We start from the raw sequence: 23,424 nt of genomic DNA, 5'->3' as shown, positions 1-23,424 counted from the left end.
GCCTAACATCCAACCAACCAAGTGACCAAACAAACAAAACACATAAAGCAAAACTGAAAAACCATAGCATTAAAGAATATTGTACACAGACTCTTTGTATGACTTAATCTCATCAAGCCTCAACTGTCTCATCAGACATATAAATAATTATGGTCATCTTCTAGGACACTCCTGCAAGATAATGAGATCATTATTTTGAAAGGGCTAGCATTGTTCTGGGCCCAGAATGCCTCACATAGCAAATAATGTTAACAGTCTTCTCTATGCCTTTCTCTGAATAAGGAAAACAAAATGATCAAACTTGAGCAATTCAAAACTACAGGTAATATTTTTCAAAACCTCAAAACAGGTTTTAAACAATTTAAAGAAAAGAGCTGTAAGATGGATGAAATAATAGAGAACACAATAATAGAGAAGTGTCTGAGCAGGTAGAGGTGAGAGTGATAAAAAGGACTAGTTTATTTGGCAGGAGAAATATAATTATTTAAAAAAAAAATTGGGGGCACCTGGGTGGCTCAGTGGGTTAAAGCCTCTGCCTTCGGCTCAGGTCATGATCTCAGTCCTGGAATCGAGCCCCAAATCGGGCTCTCTGCTCAGCAGGGAGCCTGCTTCCTACTCTCTCTCTGCCTGCCTCTCTGCCTACTTGTAATCTCTGTCTGTCAAATAAATAAATAAAATCTTAAAAAAAAATTTAAAAAAAAATTCAGTTTCTGAATAACCCTAAAAAGGAAGACTAAGGAGGTAGAGTCTCTTGGTGGGCAGCAGAAATAGCACAGTGTGGTAGAAACTGTTACAGAAAACCCAGCATTGTCACAGTATTTCATGCAGAAAAATAAAATTTCCAGGGATGGTGACAACGTGTGGATTGAACAGACAGCCACTGGCAGCTAAGTGAAAAATAACTGAAAGTCACCAGAAGTCACTCTGGTTCATCAGCTTCTTATATGTATCTATCATTTATCATTGGAAACATACACAGAGGCATGAATGTGTATATGTAAATATATATTCATGCAATATTATAATTAATGTTTAATATACATATAAATATTAATGCATATACTATAATAGATTAATATATATTCAATGAATATTGAAAAATTAATAGCTTGTTACAACTGTTCTATTAACCTGAAACTGAGAAGATAGGGGTTGGGAGGATGGGTGAACTTGGTGATGGGTAGTGAAGAGGGCACGGGCTCCATGGAGCAATGGGTGTTATACACAAACAATGAATCATGGAACACTACATCAAACTAATGATGTGCTATATGGTGACTAACATGAGAAAAAAATGAGAAAAAAAAGTTAAAAAAAATAAAAAATTTTCAAAAATGAAACAGGACTTTAGAATGTTTGTATTTCTCAATTTTGTTAAAAGATGTGGAGAAATACAATAAGGTCTGACATTTTTAATTGTGAACAAAAATAATCTGATTTAAACGAGACAGCCTAAAATCTAGCATCTACCAGAAAAATCAGCCTCATCATCTACTAATCTCCTCTCATTTTCCCCCACAAAAAGATGAGAACAACAAAATAAATGGCCTCAGAAAATCTTACTAGTGTGACCGAGTTCATTCTCATGGGAGTCTCAGATCGCCCAGACCTCCAGATTCCACTCTTCTTTGTTTTCCTGCTGATCTATGGGCTGACCATGGCAGGGAACCTGGGCATCATCACCCTCACCAGTGTTGACTCTCAGCTCCAAACGCCCATGTACTTCTTCCTCAGGCACTTGGCTATCATCAATCTTGGTGATTCTACTGTCATTTCCCCCAAAATGCTGGTAAACTTCTTGGTTACAAAGAAAACCATATCCTACTATGGATGTGCAGCCCAACTAGGTGGGTTCCTGGTTTTCATTGTTGGTGAGATTTTCATGCTGGCTGCAATGGCATATGATCGTTACGTGGCTATTTGCAACCCCCTGCTCTACATGGTGGTGGTCTCTCCACAGATCTGCATATTGCTGGTGTCCCTCACTTACCTCTACAGTCTGACCACAGCACTGACTGTCTCCTCCTGTGTGTTCTCCATGTCATACTGCTCTTCCAATGTAATCAACCATTTTTACTGTGATAACATCCCTTTGTTGGCATTGTCCTGTTCTGATACCTATCTTCCAGAAACAGCAGTGTTTACCTTTTCAGGGACCAATTTGTTTTTCTCTATGATTATTGTTCTAACATCGTACTTCAACATTGTGCTTGCCATTTTGAGGATCCGTTCTTCAGAGGGTCGACGAAAAGCCTTTTCCACCTGTGCCTCTCACATGATGGCTGTCACTGTGTTCTATGGGACACTTCTCTTCATGTATTTGCAACCAAGGACCAACCACTCCTTAGATACTGATAAAATGGCCTCTGTCTTCTACACCTTGGTGATACCAATGCTGAATCCCCTCATTTACAGCCTAAGGAACAAGGATGTGAAGGATGCATTGAAGAGATTCCTAAAGAACCCTTGTCAGACTTTCAAATTAAAGTAAATTTAAAGCTTCAATGGTCTTCATTTAAGACAATCTCTGAAAAGTTAATCTGCTCCTGAAAAACTAATCTCTGTTAAATACAGAGGCAATAGTTAAAAATTACATGGATTTCAATGGGAAGATCTTAACCCTTTCTATTCCAACCTCAAATATCCAACTTTCCCCAACACAAAGATGTATTAGTTGACCAAGGAATGTACACTTATTTAAGTAGTAAACAATAGTTTCAAAATAAATACATTTTAAAGTGCAACACAACTTGCTACTGAGTTTTTGTAATTTCTAGCCAAGGATGAGAAAGTCTGAGACCCGAGGAAGGAATGTGAGAACACTTCTTGGAATATGGTTGAGTCAGGTCATCCTACTTCCATAGATCTGTTCTTTTCAACTATTAAAAATTTTATTTTTCCTTTTTGGTGTATTTTGTGTTTCAATTTCTTAAATTTTTTGAATCCATTTTTATCTTGTACTTAATATAAATTTGAATAACAGAAAAAGAAGTCTTCGGGTCAGAATAAAAACTAAATAAAATAATGCTTAGGGGCACCTGGTTGGCTCTGATGGTTGGACTTCTACCTTCAGCTCAGATCATGATCTCTTGGTCCTGGGATAAGCCCTATGTCTGGATCTCAGCTCAGCTGGAAGTCTGCTTCTCCCTCTCCCTCTGACTCTGCCTCTCCCCTTGCTTGTTCTCTGTCTCTGTCTCTGTCTCTCTTTAAATGAATAAATGGAATCTTAAAAAAAAAAAAAAGCATATACATACATCGAAATAGAACATTTAGCAAAACAGAAAAAGCATACAAATGGGGATTCTACTTTTTAAATGCTCCCATGTGCTATATGTAACAAAGCAAAATGTTGATATTTATCCTGATATGATATAAAATTAATATTCTCCATGTCATATTATCATAGCAAACATTATGGTATAGAGGTCATTTTCTGTGTTATGGATTCATAACAGCAAATTTCATTACTTTTAGCATTTTTATTTAGTGTGTTTTGGAGTAAAGTGTTACTAGAACAAAAGTAAACCATTGTCTTCAAAGTGACACCAACTCTCAAGGACACTGGGATCAAAAAACAAAAAAAAAACAACAAAAAAGTTAACAGTCATTATGTGCCATAGCTCCTTCTGTACATGTAAAATGCTCCTAATTTACAATAGAGTAAGGGAGACTAGTCAAGGCATGCAAGTCAGACAATATCTGGAAATAAACTAAACGTGAAATTTTCAGGGATTCTGAAAGAAGGCAAATATAGGAACCAGGACACTCAGATCCATGAATCAATTTCTAATTTTAGTCCTAAAAAAACAGCAAAGCTAAAAATAAAGTCACACTATATGATGGATACTTCTGGTCTCTTTTTTCTATGAAAGGCATAGAAATGTTCTGGGGATTTGGACATGGGCATCTATGGTGGGTAAGTGAGGGCACATTATTCTGCCTAAAACATCTACATTTATATTGACATATATTCTATAGCTAGGCAATCTAAAATCTTGCACCTCATTCATGATCAATGGGATATTCTTTCAAAAACTTGCATACTATATACCCTTTCTGCATATATTAGCTACAAAATTTATCCTAAACAAACTATACACAAAGTCCTCTTTGATTGAAGGATAAGCTTAAATCATTTGGTTTAAAGGTAACAAAGTGTATGCACACATACACAAGTGCTTGCATATCACTAGAACACATTTATCAGAAATAAATCAACCCAATCCACCAATCAGGCAGGCACATCAGCACAGTACCAGTTGTCCATGGAGTAAGACAGGGAAGATAATTTATATGGCAACTTTGATCTCCAACTGATCAAACTTACCCTGTCAGATGTTAAGGCACCTGTACTTCTAGCTTATCCCTAACTAACAGCTCTGGAGGTTCCATGGCTTTTGTGTCCATATAGTGACAACAAAATTCCCCTGGTGGTGAAGGACAGAGAAGATGCAAGACACAGACATAAAGCAAGGTCTGACAATACCTGTGAAAGTTAGGGCACACTTCAAACAGGACCACAGGACCCCATCTTCTCCAGCTGCCACTGAAGCAGTAGCTTTGACCTGATTCCATATATAGGGACACTCAGTTGGTTAAGCGGCTGCCTTCAGCTCAGGTCATGATCCCAGCATCCTGGGATCGAATCCCACATTGGGCTCCTTGCTTGGCAGGGATCCTGCTTCTCCCTCTGCCTCTGTCTGCCTGTGCTCTCTCTCTCACTCTCTGACAAATAAATAAATAAAATCTTAAATAAATAAATAAATAAATAAATAAATAAATACAAAAATATCTACTTCTTAAAAAACATATACAATGGAATATTACTCAACCACAAAAAAGTGAGATCTTTATTTTGTGACAACGTAGAAAGACCTTGAAAGATTATGCTAAGTGCAATAAATTCAATAAAGGAAAATACTATGTGATTTCACTTGTAGACTATAAAAACAACACAAATTGAACAAAAAAACAAATTCTATTTTTTTTAATTTTTTTTTTAAGATTTTACTTATTTATTTGTCAGAGACAGAGAGGGAGAGAGAGCGAGCACAGGCAGACAGAATGGCAGGCAGAGGCAGAGGGAGAAGCAGGCTCCCTGCAGAGCAAGGAGCCCGATGTGGGACTCGATCCCAGGACGCCAGGATCATGACCTGAGCTGAAGGCAGCTGCTTAACCAACTGAGCCACCCAAGCGTCCCAAACAAAAAAACAAATTCTTAAATATAGAGAAGAAACTAGTGGTTTCCAGAAAGAAAACAGGTGAGGAAATGAGCAAAATAATAAAGGAGATTAAGAGATATAAACTTCCAGTTATAAAATAAGTCACAGGTATGGAAAGTACTCTACAGAGAATATAGTCAATATTATAAGAGCATTTTGTGGTGACAGCTCATGACTGCAGTTAGCATGGTGAGCTCTGAATAATGTACAGAATTATAGAATCAATAGGTAATACACCTGAAGCTAATAAAGAAGTGTGTGCTCATTGTACTTAAATTTTAAAAAAGCATCTAACCACAGAAGCAGTGTGAGTTGTAATTGTTGGAAGAGGTTACCAATGATTTCTTAAAAATACTTTGGAATGCATATTTCAAAGATCTAGTAACTTACCAAATGATAAAGGTTATTAATGTTTACACAATAATAAAAAGTGATTAAGACACAGGCTGAGATTATATTATATTATTTAAAACCTTAATGAAATATGTAAGTAAGGTCCTTTCATGTTAAGATATGGATGCCTAAAACTGCTTATTGTTCACAGAATAATTAAAATTGAGGGCAAACTAGCAGTTTCTAGATCTCTGTTGTAATCATTTTTCTCTTTCCTTCCTCTCTCACAATTTTTTATCATTCTGTACATTTCATGTTTTGACCACTGGAGCTACATAAACTCTGAAACAGAAAGACAGTGTGGGAGGCACTCAGGCTACAGCTCAGGCATTTCTCCACACCTGCCAGGAGTATGAGAAATCGGCTAGACAGACCTCCAGGAGGAAAAGCAGGATTTGGATGTCACCCTCCCCCACTCTGCTACAAGGTGTGTTAGTGTTTTGTAACCTTAACAACTACTTTATCAGCATTTTCACTGTGATAAACATTCAAATAGTTTCATTACCTTAAAATTAATGTATATATGTCTCCATTATGATCTCTGAACTTCTCAATTGACATGGATTATATCTAGTGCATTTTTCTATTTCCAATCCAGATCAATATTTGAATTCCTTTAAAAAAATAATGTATTACATCAAGTAAGACAATTTTAGCTCTATAAAATTAAATTGGATTTAATTATTTGTTGTAACATTTACCTTGTGTTCCAGTGGTACATATTCATAAGCTGGATGTCCAGAACATGAAAATGCTTGGATACCGGTGGTGGAATATATATTAATGAAAGAAATCTTTAAGTAGAACCAATTTATTTAAATAAATTAAATGTACTTATTTTTCCCAAGTCAAGGATGCAGGAGATACATTGCAGGCATGTTCATTCATGGGTCGGGGGGACACACACAAAGTAGTTAATTGTGGTGATGCATGTAGAAGTAAAAATGAATAAATTTCAAAAACATAGTTGAGTGAGAACCTTGAAGTATCAAAAATAAGTTATATAAGAGCATGTGTGTGCACTGTAAAACATATTCTCTTTACTTCATAAAACTACATTTCATTTTAAGAACTTATATCAACTGGGGCGCCTGGGTGGCTCAATGGGTTAAAGCCTCTGCCTTCAGCTCAGGTCGTGGTCCCAGGGTCCTGGAATCGAGTCCCACATTGGGCTCTCTGCTCAGCAGGGAGCCTGCTTCCCTTCCTCTCTCTCTGCCTGCTTCTCTGCGTGTTTGTGAACTCTGTCTTTCAAATAAAAATAAATAAAATCTTAAAAAAAAAAAAAGAAACTGATTTAAAAAAAAAGACATATCAACTTTTTTAGGAGAGACACTTGTGTAGGGAAAGGAAACTGAAGCAGAGTTGAGAATAAGGAAGAGGAGGAAAAAGGCATTGGAAAAGTTGAGGTAGATGAAGTGCAATGCTTAAATAAAATGGGTTAACACAAAACGTTTCATGTTTACTTGATGGAAGATGAAACAAAAGTATAAGAATAGTAATCAAAGTAAAATATAGTAAATGTACTCCATTTCCATCAATGCCATGTCCAGTTGGCTTTATCTGGATCAAACAATCATTTGTCCTGTCCGTGTACATTTTTTATAGAGCACAGTATACTTTTAAATATATTTTTTAAATTTAAATTCAATTAATTAACATATAATTAATTATTTGTTGAAGGGTACAGGTCTGTGATTCATCAGTTTATCAATTTATTTCCTAAGATTAAGAGCCTCTTATGATTGTCTCCATCTCTGGTTTCATCTTTTTTCATTTTTTTCTCTCTTCCCCCATGATCCTCTGCCTTGTTTCGTAGATACCTCATGTCAGTGAGATTCTATGATAGTTGTCTTTCTCTAATTAACTTATTTTGCTTAACATAATACTCTCTAGTTCCATCTATGTCATTGCAAAAGGCAAGATTTCATTTTTGATGGCTGTGTAATATTCCTGTGTTTGTGTGTGTGTGTGTGTGTGTGTGTGTGTGTGTGTGTGTGTGTATCACATCTTCTTTAACCATTCATCTGTTGATGGACATCTAAGTTCTTTCCATAGTTTGGCTATTGTGGGCACTGGGGTGCAGGTGGCCCTTCAGAGCACTACATTTGTATCTTTGAGATAAATACCAAGTAGTGCAATTGCTGGATCATAGGGTAGCTCTATTTTCAACTTTTTGAGGAAGCTCCATACAGTTTTCCAGAATGGCTACACCAGCTTGCATTCCCACCAACAGTGTAGGAGGGTTCCCCTTTCTCATCTTTGCCATCATTTGTCATTTCCCGACTTGTTAATTTTAGCCATTTTGACTGGTGTGAGGTGGTATCTCACTGTGGTTTTGATTTGTATTTCCTTCATGCTGAGTGATATTGAACACTTTTTCATGTGTCTTTTGGCTATTTGGATGTCTTCTTTGAGAAATGGTTGGGAGAAATGTCTGTTCATGTCTTCTGCCCATTTCTTGATTGAATTATTTGTTCTTTGGGTGTTGAATTTGATAAGTTCTTTATAGATCTTTGATACCAGCCCTTTATCTGATATGTCATTTGCAAATATCTTCTCCCATTCTGTCAGTGTCTTTTGGTTTTGTTGACTGCTTCCTTTGCTGTACAAAAGCTTTGTATCTTGATGAAGTCCCAATAGTTCCTCTTTGCTGTTGTTTCCCTTGCCTTTGGAGACGTGTATAGCAAGAAGTTGCTGTGGCCAAGGTTGAAGAAGTAGCTGCCTGTGTTCTCCTCAAGGATTTTGATGGATTCCTGTTTCACATTTAGGTCTTTCATCCATTTTGAGTCTATTTTTGTGTGTGGTGTAAGGAAATGGTCCAGTACCATTCTTCTGCATGTGGTTGTCCAATTTTCCCAAGACCATTTGCTGAAGAGATTGTCTTTTTTCCATTGGATATTCTTTCCTGCGTTGTCGAAGATTAGTTGACCATAGATTTGAGGGTCCATGTTTGGGTTCTCTATTCTGTTCCATTGATCTATGTGTCTGTCTTTGTGTCAGTACCATACTGTCTTGATGATTACAGTTTTGTAATATAGCTTGAAGTCAGGCATTGTCATGCCGCCAGCTTTGGTTTTCTTTTTCAACATTCCTTTGGCTATTTGGGGTCCTTTCTGGTTCCATATAAATTTTAGGATGATTTGTTTCTGTTCTGTGAAAAAAGTTGATGGTATTTCAATAGGGATTGCGTTGAATGTATAGATTGCTCTAGGAAGCATAAACATTTTAACAATATTTGTTCTTCCAATCCAAGATTTTTCTATTTCTTTGTGTCTTCCTCAATTTCTTTCATGAACATTCTATGGTTTTCTGAGTACAGATCCTTTGCCTCTTTGGTTAGGTTTATTCCTTGGTATCTTGTGGTTTTGGGTGCAGTTGTAAATGGGATTGACTCCTTAATTTCTCTTTCCTGTCTCATTGTTGCTGTATAGAAATACAACTGATTTTTGTGCATTGATTTTATACCTTGCCACTTTATTGAATTCCTGTATAAGTCCTAGCAATTTTGGGGTAGAGTCTTTTGGGTTTTCCTCATGTCATCTTCAAAAAGTAGGAGTTTGACTTCTTTGCTGATTCAGATTCCTTTATTTCTTTTTATTGTCTGATTGCTGAGGGTAAGACCTCTAGTACTATGTTGAACAGCAGTGGTGATAGTGGACATCCCTGACATATTCCTGACTTAGGGAAAAAACTCTCAGTTTTTCCCCATTGAGAATGATATTTGCTGTGAGTTCTTCATAGATGGATTCATGATATTGAGGTATGTACCCTCTATCCCTACACTGTGAAGAGTTTTAATCAAGAAAGGATGCTTTACTTTCTCAAATGCCTTTTCTGCATCTATTAAGGGGATCACATGGTTCTTGCCCTTTCTTTTTTTATGGAGTGCATGATATTGATTGATTTTCAGAAATTGAGTCAAACTTGCAGCCCAGAAATAAATCCTATGTGGTTAAATTGAAAAATCCTTTTATTCTACTGTTGGATCCTATTGTCCAGTATTTTGGTGAGAATTTTTGCATCCATATTCAACAGAGATATTGGTCTGTAATTCTCCTTTTTGGTGGGGTCTTTTTCTGGTTTGGGGATAATGTTGACCTTATAAAATGTGTTTGGAAGTTTTCCTTCCATTTCAACTTTTTGAAAAGATTCAGAAGAAAAGGTATTAATTCTTTAAATGTTGTGGTAGAATTCCCCTGAGAAACCGTTTGGCTCTAGGTTCCTGTTTGTTGGGAGATTTTTGATTACTGCTTCAATTTCTTGCTGGTTATGGTTCTGTTCAGGTTTTCTATTTCTTCCTGGTTCAGTTTTAGTAGTTTATATGTCTCTAGGATTGCATCCATTTCTTCCAGATTACCTAATTTGTTGGCGTATAGTTGCTCATAATATGTTCTTATAAGTGTTTGTATTTTTCTTCAGTGTTGGTTGTGATCTCTCCTCTTTCATTCATGATTTTATCTAATCGGGTCCTTTTTCCTTTCTTTTTAATAAGTCTGGTCAGGGGTTTATCAATTCTATCAATTCTTTCAAAGAACCAGCTCCTAGTTTTGTTGATTTGTTTTACTGTTCTTTTGGTTTTTATTTCATTGATTTCTGCTCTGATCTTTCTTATTTTTCTTCTCCTGCTGGGTTTAGGTTTTATTAGCTGTTCTTTCTCTAGCTCCTTTAGGTGTAGGGTTACGTTGTGTATTTGAGACCTTTCTTGTTTCTTGAGAAAGTCTTGTATTACTATATACTTCCCCCTTAGGACTGCCTTTGCACCCCAAAGATTTTGAACAGTTGTGTTTTCATTTTCATTTGTTTCCATGAATTTTTAAATTCTTCTTTAATTTCCTGCTTGCCCTCTTCATTCTTTAATAGGATGCTCCTTAGCCTCCATGTATTTGAGTTCTTTTCAACTCTTCTCTGAGATTGAGTTCCACTGTCAAAGCATTGTGGCCCGAAAATATGTAGGGAATAATCCCAATTTTTTGGTACCAGTTGAGACCTGGCTTGTGCCCAGGATGTGATCTTTTCTGGAGAAAGTTCCATGTGCGCTCGAGAAGAATGCATATTCTATTGCTTTGAATAAAATGTTCTGAATATATCTGTGAAGTCCATTTGGCCCAGTGTGCCATTTAAAACCCTTATTTCCTTTTTGATCTTCTGCTTAGATGATCTCTCCAATTCAGTGAGGGGGATGTTAGAGTCCCCTACTATTATTGCATTATTATTGATGTGTTCTTTACAGTTTGTTATTAATTGGCTTATATAATTGGTTGCTTCTGCATTAGGGGGATAAATATTTGCAATTGTTAGATCTTCTTTTTGGATAGATTCTTAAATTATTATGTAGTATCCTTCCACATTTCTTATTACAGTCTTTGGTTTAAAATCTAATCTCTCTGACAGAAGGATTGTCACCCCAGCTATCTTTTGATGTCCATTAGCATGATAAGTGGTTTTCTACTCCCTCACTTTAAATCTGGAGGTGACTTTGGATCTAAAATGAGTCTCTCAAAGACAGAATACTGATGGCTCTTGTTTTTGTTTGTTTGTTTGTTTGTTTGTTTTTTAATCTAATCTGATATGCTGTGTCTTTTGATTAGGGCATTTAGCCCATTCACATTCTGGGTAACTATTGAAAGATATACATTTAGTACTATTGTGTTGTCTGTGACTGTTACTGTATATTGTCTCTGTTCCTTTCTAAGTTACTTTTGGGCTTTCTGTTTGCTTAGAGGACCTCTTTCAATATTTCTTGTAGGGCTGGTTTAGTGATCACAAATTCTTTCAGTTTGTTTGCACTCAAACTTTTTTATCACTCCTTCTATTTTGAATGACATCTTAGCTGGATAAACTATTTTTGGTCGCATATTATTCTAGTTTAGTGCACTGAATATATCATGCCAGTCCTTTCTGCCCTGCCAGGTCTCTGTAGATAGGTCTGCTGCCAATCTAATATTTCTAACCTTGTAGATTATTGACCTCTTGTCCAAAGCTGCTTTCAGGATTTTCTCTTTGTCTTTGAGAATTGAAAGTTTCACTATTATGTGTCAGGGTGTTGACCTATTTTTATTGGTTTTGAAGAGGGTTCTCTGTGCCTCCTGGATTTTGATGCCTGTTTCCTTCCCCAGAATAGGGAAGTTCTCCAGTATCATTTGCTCCAGTATACCTTCTGCCCCTCTCTCTCTTTCACCTTATTCTAGGATCCCAATTATTCTAACATTTTTTCACTTTATGGTGTCACTTATCTCTCAGATTCTCCCCTCATGATCTATTAGTTGTTTACCTCTCTTTTTTCTCAGCTTCTTTATTTACCATCTTTTGGTCTTCTATATTACTAATTCTCTCTTCTGTCTCACTTATCCTAGCAGATAGAGCTTCCATTTTTTATTGCATCTCATTAATAGTCTTTTTGGTTTCAACTTGCTTTGATTTGAGTTCTTTTATTTCTCCAGAAAGGGATTCTCCACTGTCTTCTCTGCTTTTTTCAAGCCCAACTAGTATCTCTGTAATCATTATTCTGAACTCTAGTTCCAATATCTTACTAATGTCCTTATTGATTAGGTCCCTGGCAGTCAGTACTGCCTCCTGTTTTTTTTTTTTTTTTTTTTGAGGTGAATTTTTCTGTCTTGTCATTTTGCAGAAAGTGGTTGCTTTTCTATTCATAGAGTTACAGCTATTCTCTTCTTCAGTCTCTGGTTGGGTTCTCAGGTGTTCAGAAGGTTTGATAGCTATCTAGCTGAATTCCTGGGACCAGACAAAATTAAGGTTTCCTACTTTTCTGCCATCTTGGACTCCTGCTCTGTTCATGTACCTTTAAACAGACAAAATTTAAGTACTTCAAATAAATCATACCATATCTATTTCCCCTTGGTCCCTATTACTTTGTCTTTCATTCATAAAGTCAATGGAGGTAGAATCAGATTCCAGCAATTTTATTAAAATAAAAGTTAGCAAAATATTGGTATACATGTAGTAAAATGAATAAAATTCAAAAAAATATAGTTGAGTGAGAACATTTAGATATCAAAATGAGCTATACAAAATGTTGTGTACTTTAAAATGTATATTATATTTACTTTATAAATTGTATTCCATATTAAGGACATATATTAACTTTTGAAAAGAGATTTATACCTATTTAAGGAAAAGTAACAGAAGTAGACATGGGAAATTAGTACTGAGCATGCACATGGGATGTGGAATTAGGGTATCATTAACTCAGTTTAGTCCCTTAGTTTAGAAAAAGAAATAAAAATAGGAGCTACACATATATTCATAATTTTTATCCCTTCTGAATCCTCTAACATACTATAGGACATATTTAAAAGTTTTGTTTTTATCCTCAGATATAAAACATGGAAGAAGACTTTGTGGAAATTGTGAAAGTTTATGTGATTTATAGGTGATTAAGGCATATAAGAAATAATCTACTTAAATCCAGATATTTGAATGAATACAATAAAAATAACAACTAAGGGAAGCAGGTGAATTGTTTATGTAAAAAGACATTTCCTCAACAGGGGAATCAAAGTTACTCTGAATAATTAGCAAAGACCAGTGACATCATTTCCTTCTCTCAGATGATTTGTGAATAACAAAGAATTGCTTTCAAGTTCCCAGGGGGAGTGTCTCAAAGGGAGGAGATGTTCATAAATTTTTCTGACAGCATCAAACTGGTAATCACACAAAGGAACACAAAGGCAGTCCTCACTTAAGGTTAGTAGATGCTACTGATTATAATGATCACTAGATTAGTTGCAGTGATGATTTTTGATAACTACTTTCCATTTAAATGACAGTTATGAGTATAGTCATCAATGCCAGACTCAGTACATTACATTATGCATAATAATCTTCTCTTTTAATAACTAGGTTTTCTGGAGTAATGATATATGTTTACCACTATGAGTATGTTCTTTGAAGGTGGTAAGTGACCTCATTTCTATTTGTTACTATTTCTACATTTATATAGAGAGTCTAGACAATATATATGGTGAAGGGAGAGTAAACATTTTTGCAAACTCAACTTAGAATCCTCCTCTTCCTTCCTTCTCTGTCTTTCTCTCTCTTTTTGATAAGAGTGCAATGTTCTCAATTTGACCAACCTATTTATTCAGTTGAGGTTATTTACAAAATGTTATAAAATATTTAGTTGAGATTGGGTGTTTGCATTTGCACAAGAGACATCCTTGGTTTCCATGCCCATTCCCTAGGTGCTGCTACAACTCTGGAGTTTCTGCTTCCATTTGAGAAGAGTCAGGTTTGATGCTTATTTTATTTGTTTGTTTCTTTCCAGGAAGTGCTTAGGAATGACTGATGGGGATCAGGGCCACATAATTATTTATTCAATTGAGTTTGGAAAGAATGCCAGGGATTTGCAAAATCACAATAAAATGGATGTTAGAATGAAGAGGTTTACCAAACTGTCCAAATTGCTGTGGAATAGTAATTTCTTTGGGTATAATTTTTGTAGCTTGAGTTATTTGAATTTGTCATTTGTTTGGCTGCTGTTAATGAATATTTGTTACTGCTTTGCTATAAATATTTTGTTAATTTGAATAGATTTTTGGATAAAGCAAATTTATGTAATTTTATCTGCCAAATTAATGTTGGATTTCTATTCTATGTTTTGGAAATTTCTGTTTATTTATGGCATCCAGAGATTCCAGTTTTTGAGTTTATGAGAGTTTAACACTTTCTTATGACATTAAATACTTAACCAGTCTAGGGTTGATTTTTGTATAGATGAATGAAACATCCAATTTTATCATTAGGGATAGGGATAATCACTTTCTCAGTTTCACTAAATAGACCAATTTTTAATACTAAGGATATCCTAACATGCCACTTCTGTCTTACACTGCAGTTCTATGCATTCATGGGTCCTTTCCTGAGGTCCTTATTCTTTTCCATTGATGTAAGTATGCCATATTCTCTCAAGAACTCCAGGTTTATAAGTTTTATTATCTAGTTGTACAGGTCTTTTCAAAAGTATCTTTCTTCTTTACAATATGCATTTTCTAAATGCATTTGAAATCATTGTCAAATTCTACCATTTTCCTTAGTGAGTTTTGATTGTAAAGGCATTGAACAAATAGACTAAATTCAGCAGAAGTGACATTTGGTCACACTAAACTGTGCAATCCAGGAACATAGTATTTCTATCAATTTATTTAGGACCTCTATAATGTTTCCCCGAAAAAGTTTTATTTTCTTTTTTAAAGTAGGTGCAGTCAGTTTTTAGAAGGTGTCCTATCACTATGGAATTTCCCTTTTATTCTTAATTTTTGTCACTATTATCCATTCTAAATAGCACTAATATTTATTCAAATGTTTATTCTTTTCTAATTCATTCTGATACTGTGGAGAATCCTGATTACAAATCTTCCAAAACTAAATGTCTAGCCAAAAATGGGATTAATGCAACTTAAACAAGTTCTTTATAATTCTTACACATTTTTAAAATTGATATCAAAGATATATTACCATTGTTCAGGGTTATATATCTAAAGTGAAATTATAGGCCTATATATATATAATGGGTTTTTAAATATAAATATTTATTTTTAAATCAGAATTTTAGGCCTTGTAGAATGAGTCACAATGTAGTCCTCATTTTTTATACTCCAGAGAGTTTATAATAAAATTAGATAATTTTTTCCCATGAAAAGTTTGGAAGCACCTGCCTTTAGAAACAATCTGAGGGAGAAAGGAGATGGAAAAGTAGAGGTAGATGAAGTGTAATCCTTCAATAAAATATGTTAAAACATTTCATGTATACTTGACAAAAAACAAAATCAAGGTGTAAGAATAGTAGTCAATTAAAATATAGTTAATGTACTCTATTTCTCTTAATGCCATTCCCAGCTTTATCTGGATCAAATAATCATTCATCCTTGTCCATATAACTTAAAAAATAATTAAGTATTTTTAATGAATCTTGCCTTATTTCTTTCCCCTCATTCCTTAGTACTTTGTCTTTCATTCATGTACTTCATGCAGTGTTATTTGCAGCCTCTAATGCATTTGAGATAGCACTCCCTAATTCAGAGTGATATTTCTCTTTGTTGTGTAAATATATTTATAGCAGTTTATGCAACAATTATAGGAGATACCTTAAGATATACATTTTAATTTATTTGCCTTAAATATGCTAGAATAGTATAATCACATTAAGTCTATATCAAAGATATTAGCAGTAAGGTCAAAGCAAATGTGGGAATGACAACTAATTGTTTTTTCTCATGTGGAATAACTTATATAGATGCAGGCCTCACTTGGTATGTAACATAGCAATAATCATAAACTGAAAATGATCAACATCTGAGTGCTGAATTTTCACATGCACGACTCTACAGAAAATAAAAGTTTATTTATGTGCATAAGAATGCATGTGTTAGGGACTTCCGCAAAAGACCTAAATTATTGGGCGCCTGGGTGGCTCAGCGGATTAAAGCCTCTGCCTTCGGCTCAGGTCATGATCCCAGGGTCCTGGGATTGAGCCCCACATCGGGCTTTTTGCTCGGCGGGGAGCCTGCTTCCCCCTCTCTCTCTTTGCCTGTCTCTGACTACTTGTGATCTCTGTCTGTCAAAAAAATAAATAAAATCTTTAAAAAAAAAAGACCTAAATTATTGTCTAGCATTATAAAAATATCATAAACACTGTTTAAAACTCATAAAAGCATAGTGGAATAAAAATACAGTTTTAAAAATGAAATGAATGGTAGAATGAGAATGCTCTTAGATATGTAGGGTTATAATGAGAAAAGTAAATCAAAGACTACTAAATGAGTTTTCATTGGAGGTTGGGACAAAAGTTGAAAGGACAAGAAACAGTGGGCTATCACTTTTATTACAATTCTTTCTTAAGTATGAAATGGCTTAACCAATTATAGGTAACTTAAGTAAAAACCATTTCTAAAAAGATATCAGTATTTCCACTTAAGACCAAACATTACTAATAATACATTGTTGACAGACCATAAAAAGACTGCATTGACTTGATGATGATAGCCAGCATGTGGTACAAAAAATAAAATGGCTACCATACACCTTAGGTTGTAACACATTCATCATTTGTTTCCAGGTTCAATGATGGAGGTGAGTCTTATTTTAAATTAACCTGTCTAAAAAATTGGATTTTTCTTACCCACAATGGCTTTGCCTCCTAAAATATCAACAGATGTTGTCTCCTGAAACCCAATGACTCTTGTGATGGTTGTTCCCACAGCAATTTTCCTTAACAGCCTGGATGAACAAACAAAATCGAACAGTGCTAACAGAATTCATCCTAATGGGAATCACAGACCGTCCAGAGCTGCAGGCTCCCTTCTTTGGGCTCTTCCTCATCATCTACACAGTCTCAGTGATGGGCAACCTGGGCATGATCATCCTCACCAACGTGGATTCCAGGCTCCAAACACCCATGTATTTCTTTCTTAGACACCTGGCTTTCATTGATCTTGGTTATTCAACTGCTGTGGGACCCAAAATGTTACTAAATTTTGTAACTAACCAAAATACAATCCCCTACAATTGGTGTGCTACACAGCTGTATTTCTTCATCTTGTTCATCATCAGTGAGCTTTTCATTCTGTCCGCAATGGCCTATGACCGCTATGTGGCCATCTTTAACCCTCTGCTCTACACAATTGTTATGTCGCAAAGGGTGTGCTGGATTCTGGTAGCAGTCCGTTATGTCTACAGTGCTTTTCTTTCTCTGATAATTACCATAAAGATTTTTATGTCATCCTTCTGTGGCCATAATGTCATTAGACATTTTTACTGTGACAATCTTCCCTTGTTAACTTTGCTGTGCTCGAGCTCACGTGATATTGAGTTGATAATACTGATCTTTTCAGCGTTTAATTTGGTTTCATCCCTTCTGATAGTGCTAGTGTCTTACATCCTAATCCTTATGGCCATCCTTAGGATGAACTCTGCAGAGGGCAGGCACAAGGCCTTCTCTACCTGTGGTTCTCACCTGACAGTGGTAGTTGTATTATATGCAACACTATTCTTCATGTACGTGCAACCCAAATCCAGTCATTCTTTTGATACCGATAAAATCGCCTCTGTATTTTACACTTTGATAATACCTATGCTGAATCCCATGATCTACAGCTCGAGGAACAAAGAGGTAAAAAGTGCCCTGCATAGGATTTGGAAAAATCTGCACAGACTACTTCAATAAATTAGGTTATACACTGCTTTTTATTATTTGACATATGTCTTATAAAGGAGCAATGTGTAAAAGTCATGGACACCTAGAAATATTTTTCTTGTTTTCAGCTTATAGAAGTTTCACTAGTGATCATTCTTCTGATACCAACGTTAGTTTCAGCATAAGAGGCTGAAGTCTGGACCACTGTTCTCACATTGCCAAGGAAGACAAGTTTTGATTTGTTGTGTTTAAAATACACCTCTGCTTAGATAATATTTTTTAAAAGGCTTTTTTGTATCTTTATTAAATATTAAATAAATACCAGTGCCTACCATACTGACATAGGGCATAGATAGATGGCACTTATTGTTTTTGGAGAAGGAATATACATATAAATGAATAATCAATGCTACCTGTTTGAATGGCAATTTAACAGCCCCTTGTGGTGGATAACATCTCAGAATTTGTTAAATGATGATATGTGAGCCTATATATGCTTCAGAAAGCAGAAATAAGTGTGATTATTTTCAGGTGGCATAATTGTATATGGTAAAAATTCCAAAATACTGTTCATTCTGAAACATTAGAAATAAAAAGTGAATTTTTCAAGAGTGGTGCATATAAGGCCAGCATATAAGAGATCAGTGGGTTTCTTTTGGTTTTGTTTTGTTTGTCTTCTGTTTGTTTGTTTTTGCTATACACTAGCAAAAAAACCCAGGAAAAATATAATTTTATTATTTTAATTTTTTTAAGATTTTATTTGTTCAATAAATAAAGAGCAAGAGCATGAGCAGGGGAGAGAAGCAGAAGCAGAGGAGAAAACAGACTCCCGGCTGAGCAGGGAGCCCAATGCAGGACTCGATCCCAGGACCCTGGGATCATGACCTGAGCCGAATGTGCAGATACTTAACCATCTAAGCCATCCAGATGCCCCAAGGAAAAATATTATTTTAAACTATTGCTTTTACTAGAAATAAAAACTGAAATACCAAGGGAAAGTTGTAGTGAAGGATTTGCATGATTGTTTCCTAGAAACTACAAAATCATTGCTGAATTATTAAGGAAGACATAAGTGTAGCATATACCATACCATTGCTTGGATGAAATAAATGTTGTGTGATCGGGTTCATCCTCCCAAAATTATTCTACGCTTTTAGTGCAGCAACAATCAAAAATCCAATAGTATTTTTAATACTTGTTGACTTTAAGGATTATGTGGAAATGCAAAGGGTCTAGAATATCTTTGAAGAATAAAGAACACAGAGGTTTCCAATAACAGATATCAGCTCCTTTAATAAAGTTAGATAATTTTTTAAAAATTATTTTTAAAAATATTTTTAAAACAATTCTTCCCTTGTTCGTTCTTTGTTTGTCTTTTCTTCTTCCTTTTAGAGTGATGGAAGCTGATTCTAAAAGTTATTATGCAAGGCAAAATGATAAAAAGTTAAAGACAGTCTTACAGAAAGAGTATAAAGTTGCAGGAGTTACAACTCCAGATTTCATGACCTATTAAAAAGCTGTAGTAATTAAGAAAACATAGTCCTAATTGATAAAGGCCCTAAGGAAGAAGAATGGATGTTCCTCTAAAAATTAAAAATAAAATACCGTATGATCCAGTAATTTCACTACTGGTTATTTACACAAAGAACATGAAAATATGAATTCAAAAAGATATATGCACCCTTATGTTCATTGCAACATTATCTGCAGTAGTGAAGTTACAGAAGCAGCCCAAGTAGCCCTTGATAGCTTGATAGATAGATGAATAGATTTTATATATATATAATATTATATATATATATAAAAATATTATATATAATATTAGTTAGCCATAAAAAAGAATGAGCTCTTGCCATTTGTGACAACATGGATGGACCTAGAGGGTATTGTGGAAAGTGAAACAAGTCAGACAGAGAAATACAAATGCCATATGAATTCACTTATATATGGAATCTAAAAACAAAACAAACAAAAAACCAGAAACAGACCCGTAAATACCAAGAACAAACTGATGGCTGCTGGAGGGGAGAAAAATACAGGGAAGGAATAAATGCGTGAGGGGACTTCCCATTATGGAATAAGTGAGTAACAGGATAAAAGGTATAGCATAAAAAATATAGTTGATGGGATTGTATGGTGACAGATGGCAGTTACACTTGTGGTGGGCATAAAAGAATTTATAAACATGCTGATTCACTCACTGTGCTGTGCCTCTGAAACTAATGTAATGTTGTGTGTCTGCACTTCAACTGCACTTCAATAAAAAAACAAAGAAAACATTTTACAGAAATCGGACTAATTGATTAATGGACTAGAATGATGACCACAGAAACAGATCCACACATATATTGTCACTTAACATATGATAGATGCATCATTATTTTCTAGAAGAGAAAGAATGATCTTTTCAATAAATGTTATTAGGGTAATTTTTTCTATTTGTTTTAGGGAAAAAAAAATCTTGGCACATACTCAGGTCCTATACAGACTCAATTCTACTTGAATTAAAGATCTAAATGTGAAATGCAAACAACCTTAAAAGGAAAACATAGTGGGACGTCTTTATGATATAGAAATATAAACAACATTTTAAACAGAATGCACAAAACAATAGCTATCTAAGATTTAAAATGATCCACTGAACTGTTTTAAGAAATTTTATTCATCAGGGAACCTGGGTGGCTCAGTGGGTTAAAGCCTCTGCCTTCAGCTCAGGTCATGATCCCAGGGTCCTGTGTATCGGGCTCTTTGCTCAGCAGGAAGAGTTCTTCTCTTCCTCTCTCTGCCTGCTTCTCTGCCTACTTGTGATCTGTCAAATAAATAAATAAAATCTTAAAAAAAAAAAACTGCTCTGGAAACTCACTGGACAATATTTACTAGTGCTGAGTGTGTGAATCTTATGACTCAACAAGTTCAGCGTGAAGGATATACCCAAAAAAATGCTTTCAAGATTAAGCCGATCTAGATTAAATACTGGCATGGATGTGAAGGATGTGGTAGTAGCTGTTTTTAAATGCCATTTGCAGAAAATGTTTCTGTATATCAGAGGAATATTTTCTATAAATTGTAAATGATTCTTTTTCATAAATACATGACAAAAATCCAGGGTTTTGTTTTTTTGTTGTTGTTGTTTTTTGTTTTATAATCCAAAGATGTGAAAAAGAATGTTTGATGTTGTTGATCAAAACATCAGATGGAATGGAATGTTTATATCACTAGTCATAAGCCTACAAATTTGAACCAATTCTAACATTGATGATAGCACAATGAGTAACTAATTTGTGGTATATTCATAAAAGGGCATTGTGCACAGCCGTGAGAATGAGCAATCTAGAACTACCTATAACAACATAATAACTGAAAGAAGCCCAAACAAAGCAATAACACATATAGTATTTTTTTTATAAATTAACAAAAATAAGTAAAAATAACTTATGCTGTAAGAAGGAAGAATAATGGTTATTCCTGTGTGTTTGTGTGTGTGATAGGAGAATGAAGGATTCTTCTGGGGTCTTGACAATGTTTTATTTTTGTTATTGTCATAGCTTTTTAATCTGGATTCTGATTACGTAGTTGTGTTGGATTTGTAAAAACGTGTGATGTATGCATTTTTAATATGTGTATTATGCTTCAATAATAAGTTTAAGCACTAAAAATAAGGGAAAACAGCTTTCCTATATGTCGTTACTACTTGTAAATTTTTTAAGGATGCAGTAAGCATCATTCAAACATCTTCATTCTGTCCCCAGACATAAAGTTCAAAAAGCCACTGTATTAAAAGGAGATAATTTGGGGTTAGAGAAAAATGAAAATACCTTTCCTACAGATACAAAGTTTCAATTCCAGATCTGGGTTATAGTAGAAACACTTAACCAGAAGACACCATGGAAAGTTTTCTACCAGAACTTTATTTGTAGGGGAATATAAAGATGTCCTATATAATTAGCAGATACACCATGACTTCCTTTGATGCTTTTGAAACCTTTCGTGTAATTAATGTGCAGGAAAGACATCCATATATCCTCCCTGGGTGTGTTAGGAATGTATGGGAGTGCAAAAAGATTCCCCTTCAACCCTTCAAAGGGGAGTGAACTGAACTACACCTGTCCTGTGACTAACTCAGACCAGTGACTCTTCAGATCCCCATTAGGGTCTGATACCCCTTGGTGATTTAGCCATCTCTTTAATTATCTGCCATGATAACTGAAGTTTCTGGGCGAATACAAGGTTGTAAACATCTTTCTTATAATTTTTGGTGAAAGCTAGATAGACATTTGCTATGATGCAGGAAGTTTGTACTCTTTTTTTTTTTAAGATTTTATTTATTTGACAGAGAGAGAGATGGTGAGAGAGAGAACACAAGCAAGGGGAGTGGGAGAGGGAGAAGCAGGCTTTCCACTGAGCAGGGAGCCTGATGCAGGGCTCCTAGAGCCCCTTAGGACATTGGGATCATTATCTGAGCCAAGGGCAGATGCTTAACAACTGAGCCACCCAGGCACCCCTGTACTCTTTGAATAGTTAAAAAAAAAAAAAAACACAATCTCTGAAAAGGGATTTTTGTTAAGAAAATTCACAACAAAAACCTGAAGATTGTCATGATTATTTTCTTTCATTTGGATCCTTAAAAAAATGTCAAAGATGATATTATTATACGTAGTTATTTGGATGTTTTTCATAATTCTTAAGCTCAAATAATAACACATTTCCATAGTGTTTTCCAGCTACTTCTCAAATAAAAAGATTATCTCAGTATGTTTATAATACTTGCAATTTGTTTCCAATATGCCATGTGTTTCCCAAACGTACCAATGTCTTTTACAAATTACCACTTTTAACAGGAGGTGAGGCAAAAACAAATGATTACAGCCTTGCTATGTCTCTACCACACCACAAAGTCTGATCAGTAAGGGGACTGCCCTGCTTCCTTACCTACAAGCCATGGAAGAGTTTCTGAAATGCCATGAGATTGTCCCTTGAATGACTTAATGCACATCTAATGGAGATTGAGCTAAGATTAAAAGATGTACAAATAGAATTTAGGCAAATAATTCTTGCAAAATTATGAAGCAGTAACATGTATTTTGCCTAAAATTAAGATTTCTTTTCCACTTACTTAATAGCTTTTTCCAAAACTCTCCTTATCCCCCCTTGAAAGTTACTACAATGTTTAAGTATGTGAATTTAAATGCATATTTTGTTGATCTTTCATTGCAGAATATACTTAGTGTCAATTCAGTTTAGAGAACTATATTTGGCAATTGGAGGGGCAGGACTGGGGAATGGTTTAATTCTCTCACTTCTATACTGAGGGTAGATTTTTATGAAGGTCCAGTGTTAATCTCATTGTATTTTTTACATGTTTGTATAGTCTTGAGAGGGGGAAAAAAAACAGATTTAAAAGGTAAGAACAAGTTTACCTTTAGTAATCAAATAAAGTAATGTAAATATAAATTGAACCATGTAAAATAAAGAGTTCAGTGCTTTACATAGAACTCTAAAGATGATGAGAAAAACATCTCATATCTTTTCATATATAGGGGGACAGGTATTTATTAGCTTGGATTTGAACAGAGCACAGGTTTTTGTTTTTTGGTTTCTTTTTGTTTTTCCAAAATATTTTATTTATTCATTTGAGAGGGAGAGCTAGAGAGAGTAGGA

The 23,424-nt window shown here is 35.0% G+C and overlaps 1 protein-coding gene and 1 pseudogene across 1 annotated transcript; both read left to right on the top strand.

Moving 5' to 3' along the window:
* The first annotated feature begins 1,543 nt into the window (after positions 1 to 1,543).
* LOC111149870 (olfactory receptor 8J2) lies at positions 1,544 to 2,491 on the top strand. Its single transcript, XM_022507173.1, has one exon. The coding sequence runs from the start codon at positions 1,544 to 1,546 to the stop codon at positions 2,489 to 2,491; it is 948 nt and encodes a 315-aa protein (XP_022362881.1).
* A 14,314-nt stretch (positions 2,492 to 16,805) lies between these two features.
* Positions 16,806 to 17,796, top strand: LOC111149869 (annotated as a pseudogene).
* The last annotated feature ends 5,628 nt before the right edge of the window (positions 17,797 to 23,424 follow it).

Source organism: Enhydra lutris, unplaced genomic scaffold (assembly GCF_002288905.1).
Source record: "Enhydra lutris kenyoni isolate GAN:26980312 unplaced genomic scaffold, ASM228890v2 scaffoldscaffold22, whole genome shotgun sequence".
NCBI classification, from domain to species: domain Eukaryota; kingdom Metazoa; phylum Chordata; class Mammalia; order Carnivora; family Mustelidae; genus Enhydra; species Enhydra lutris.
The sequence above is the reverse complement of the archived record's forward strand: the minus strand, read 5'-3'. Positions and strand labels throughout refer to the sequence as shown.

Coding starts and splice junctions, on each gene's coding strand:
- LOC111149870 (XM_022507173.1), top strand. CDS start 1,544: ATGGCCTCAGAAAATCTTACTAGTGTGACCGAGTTCATTCTCATGGGA.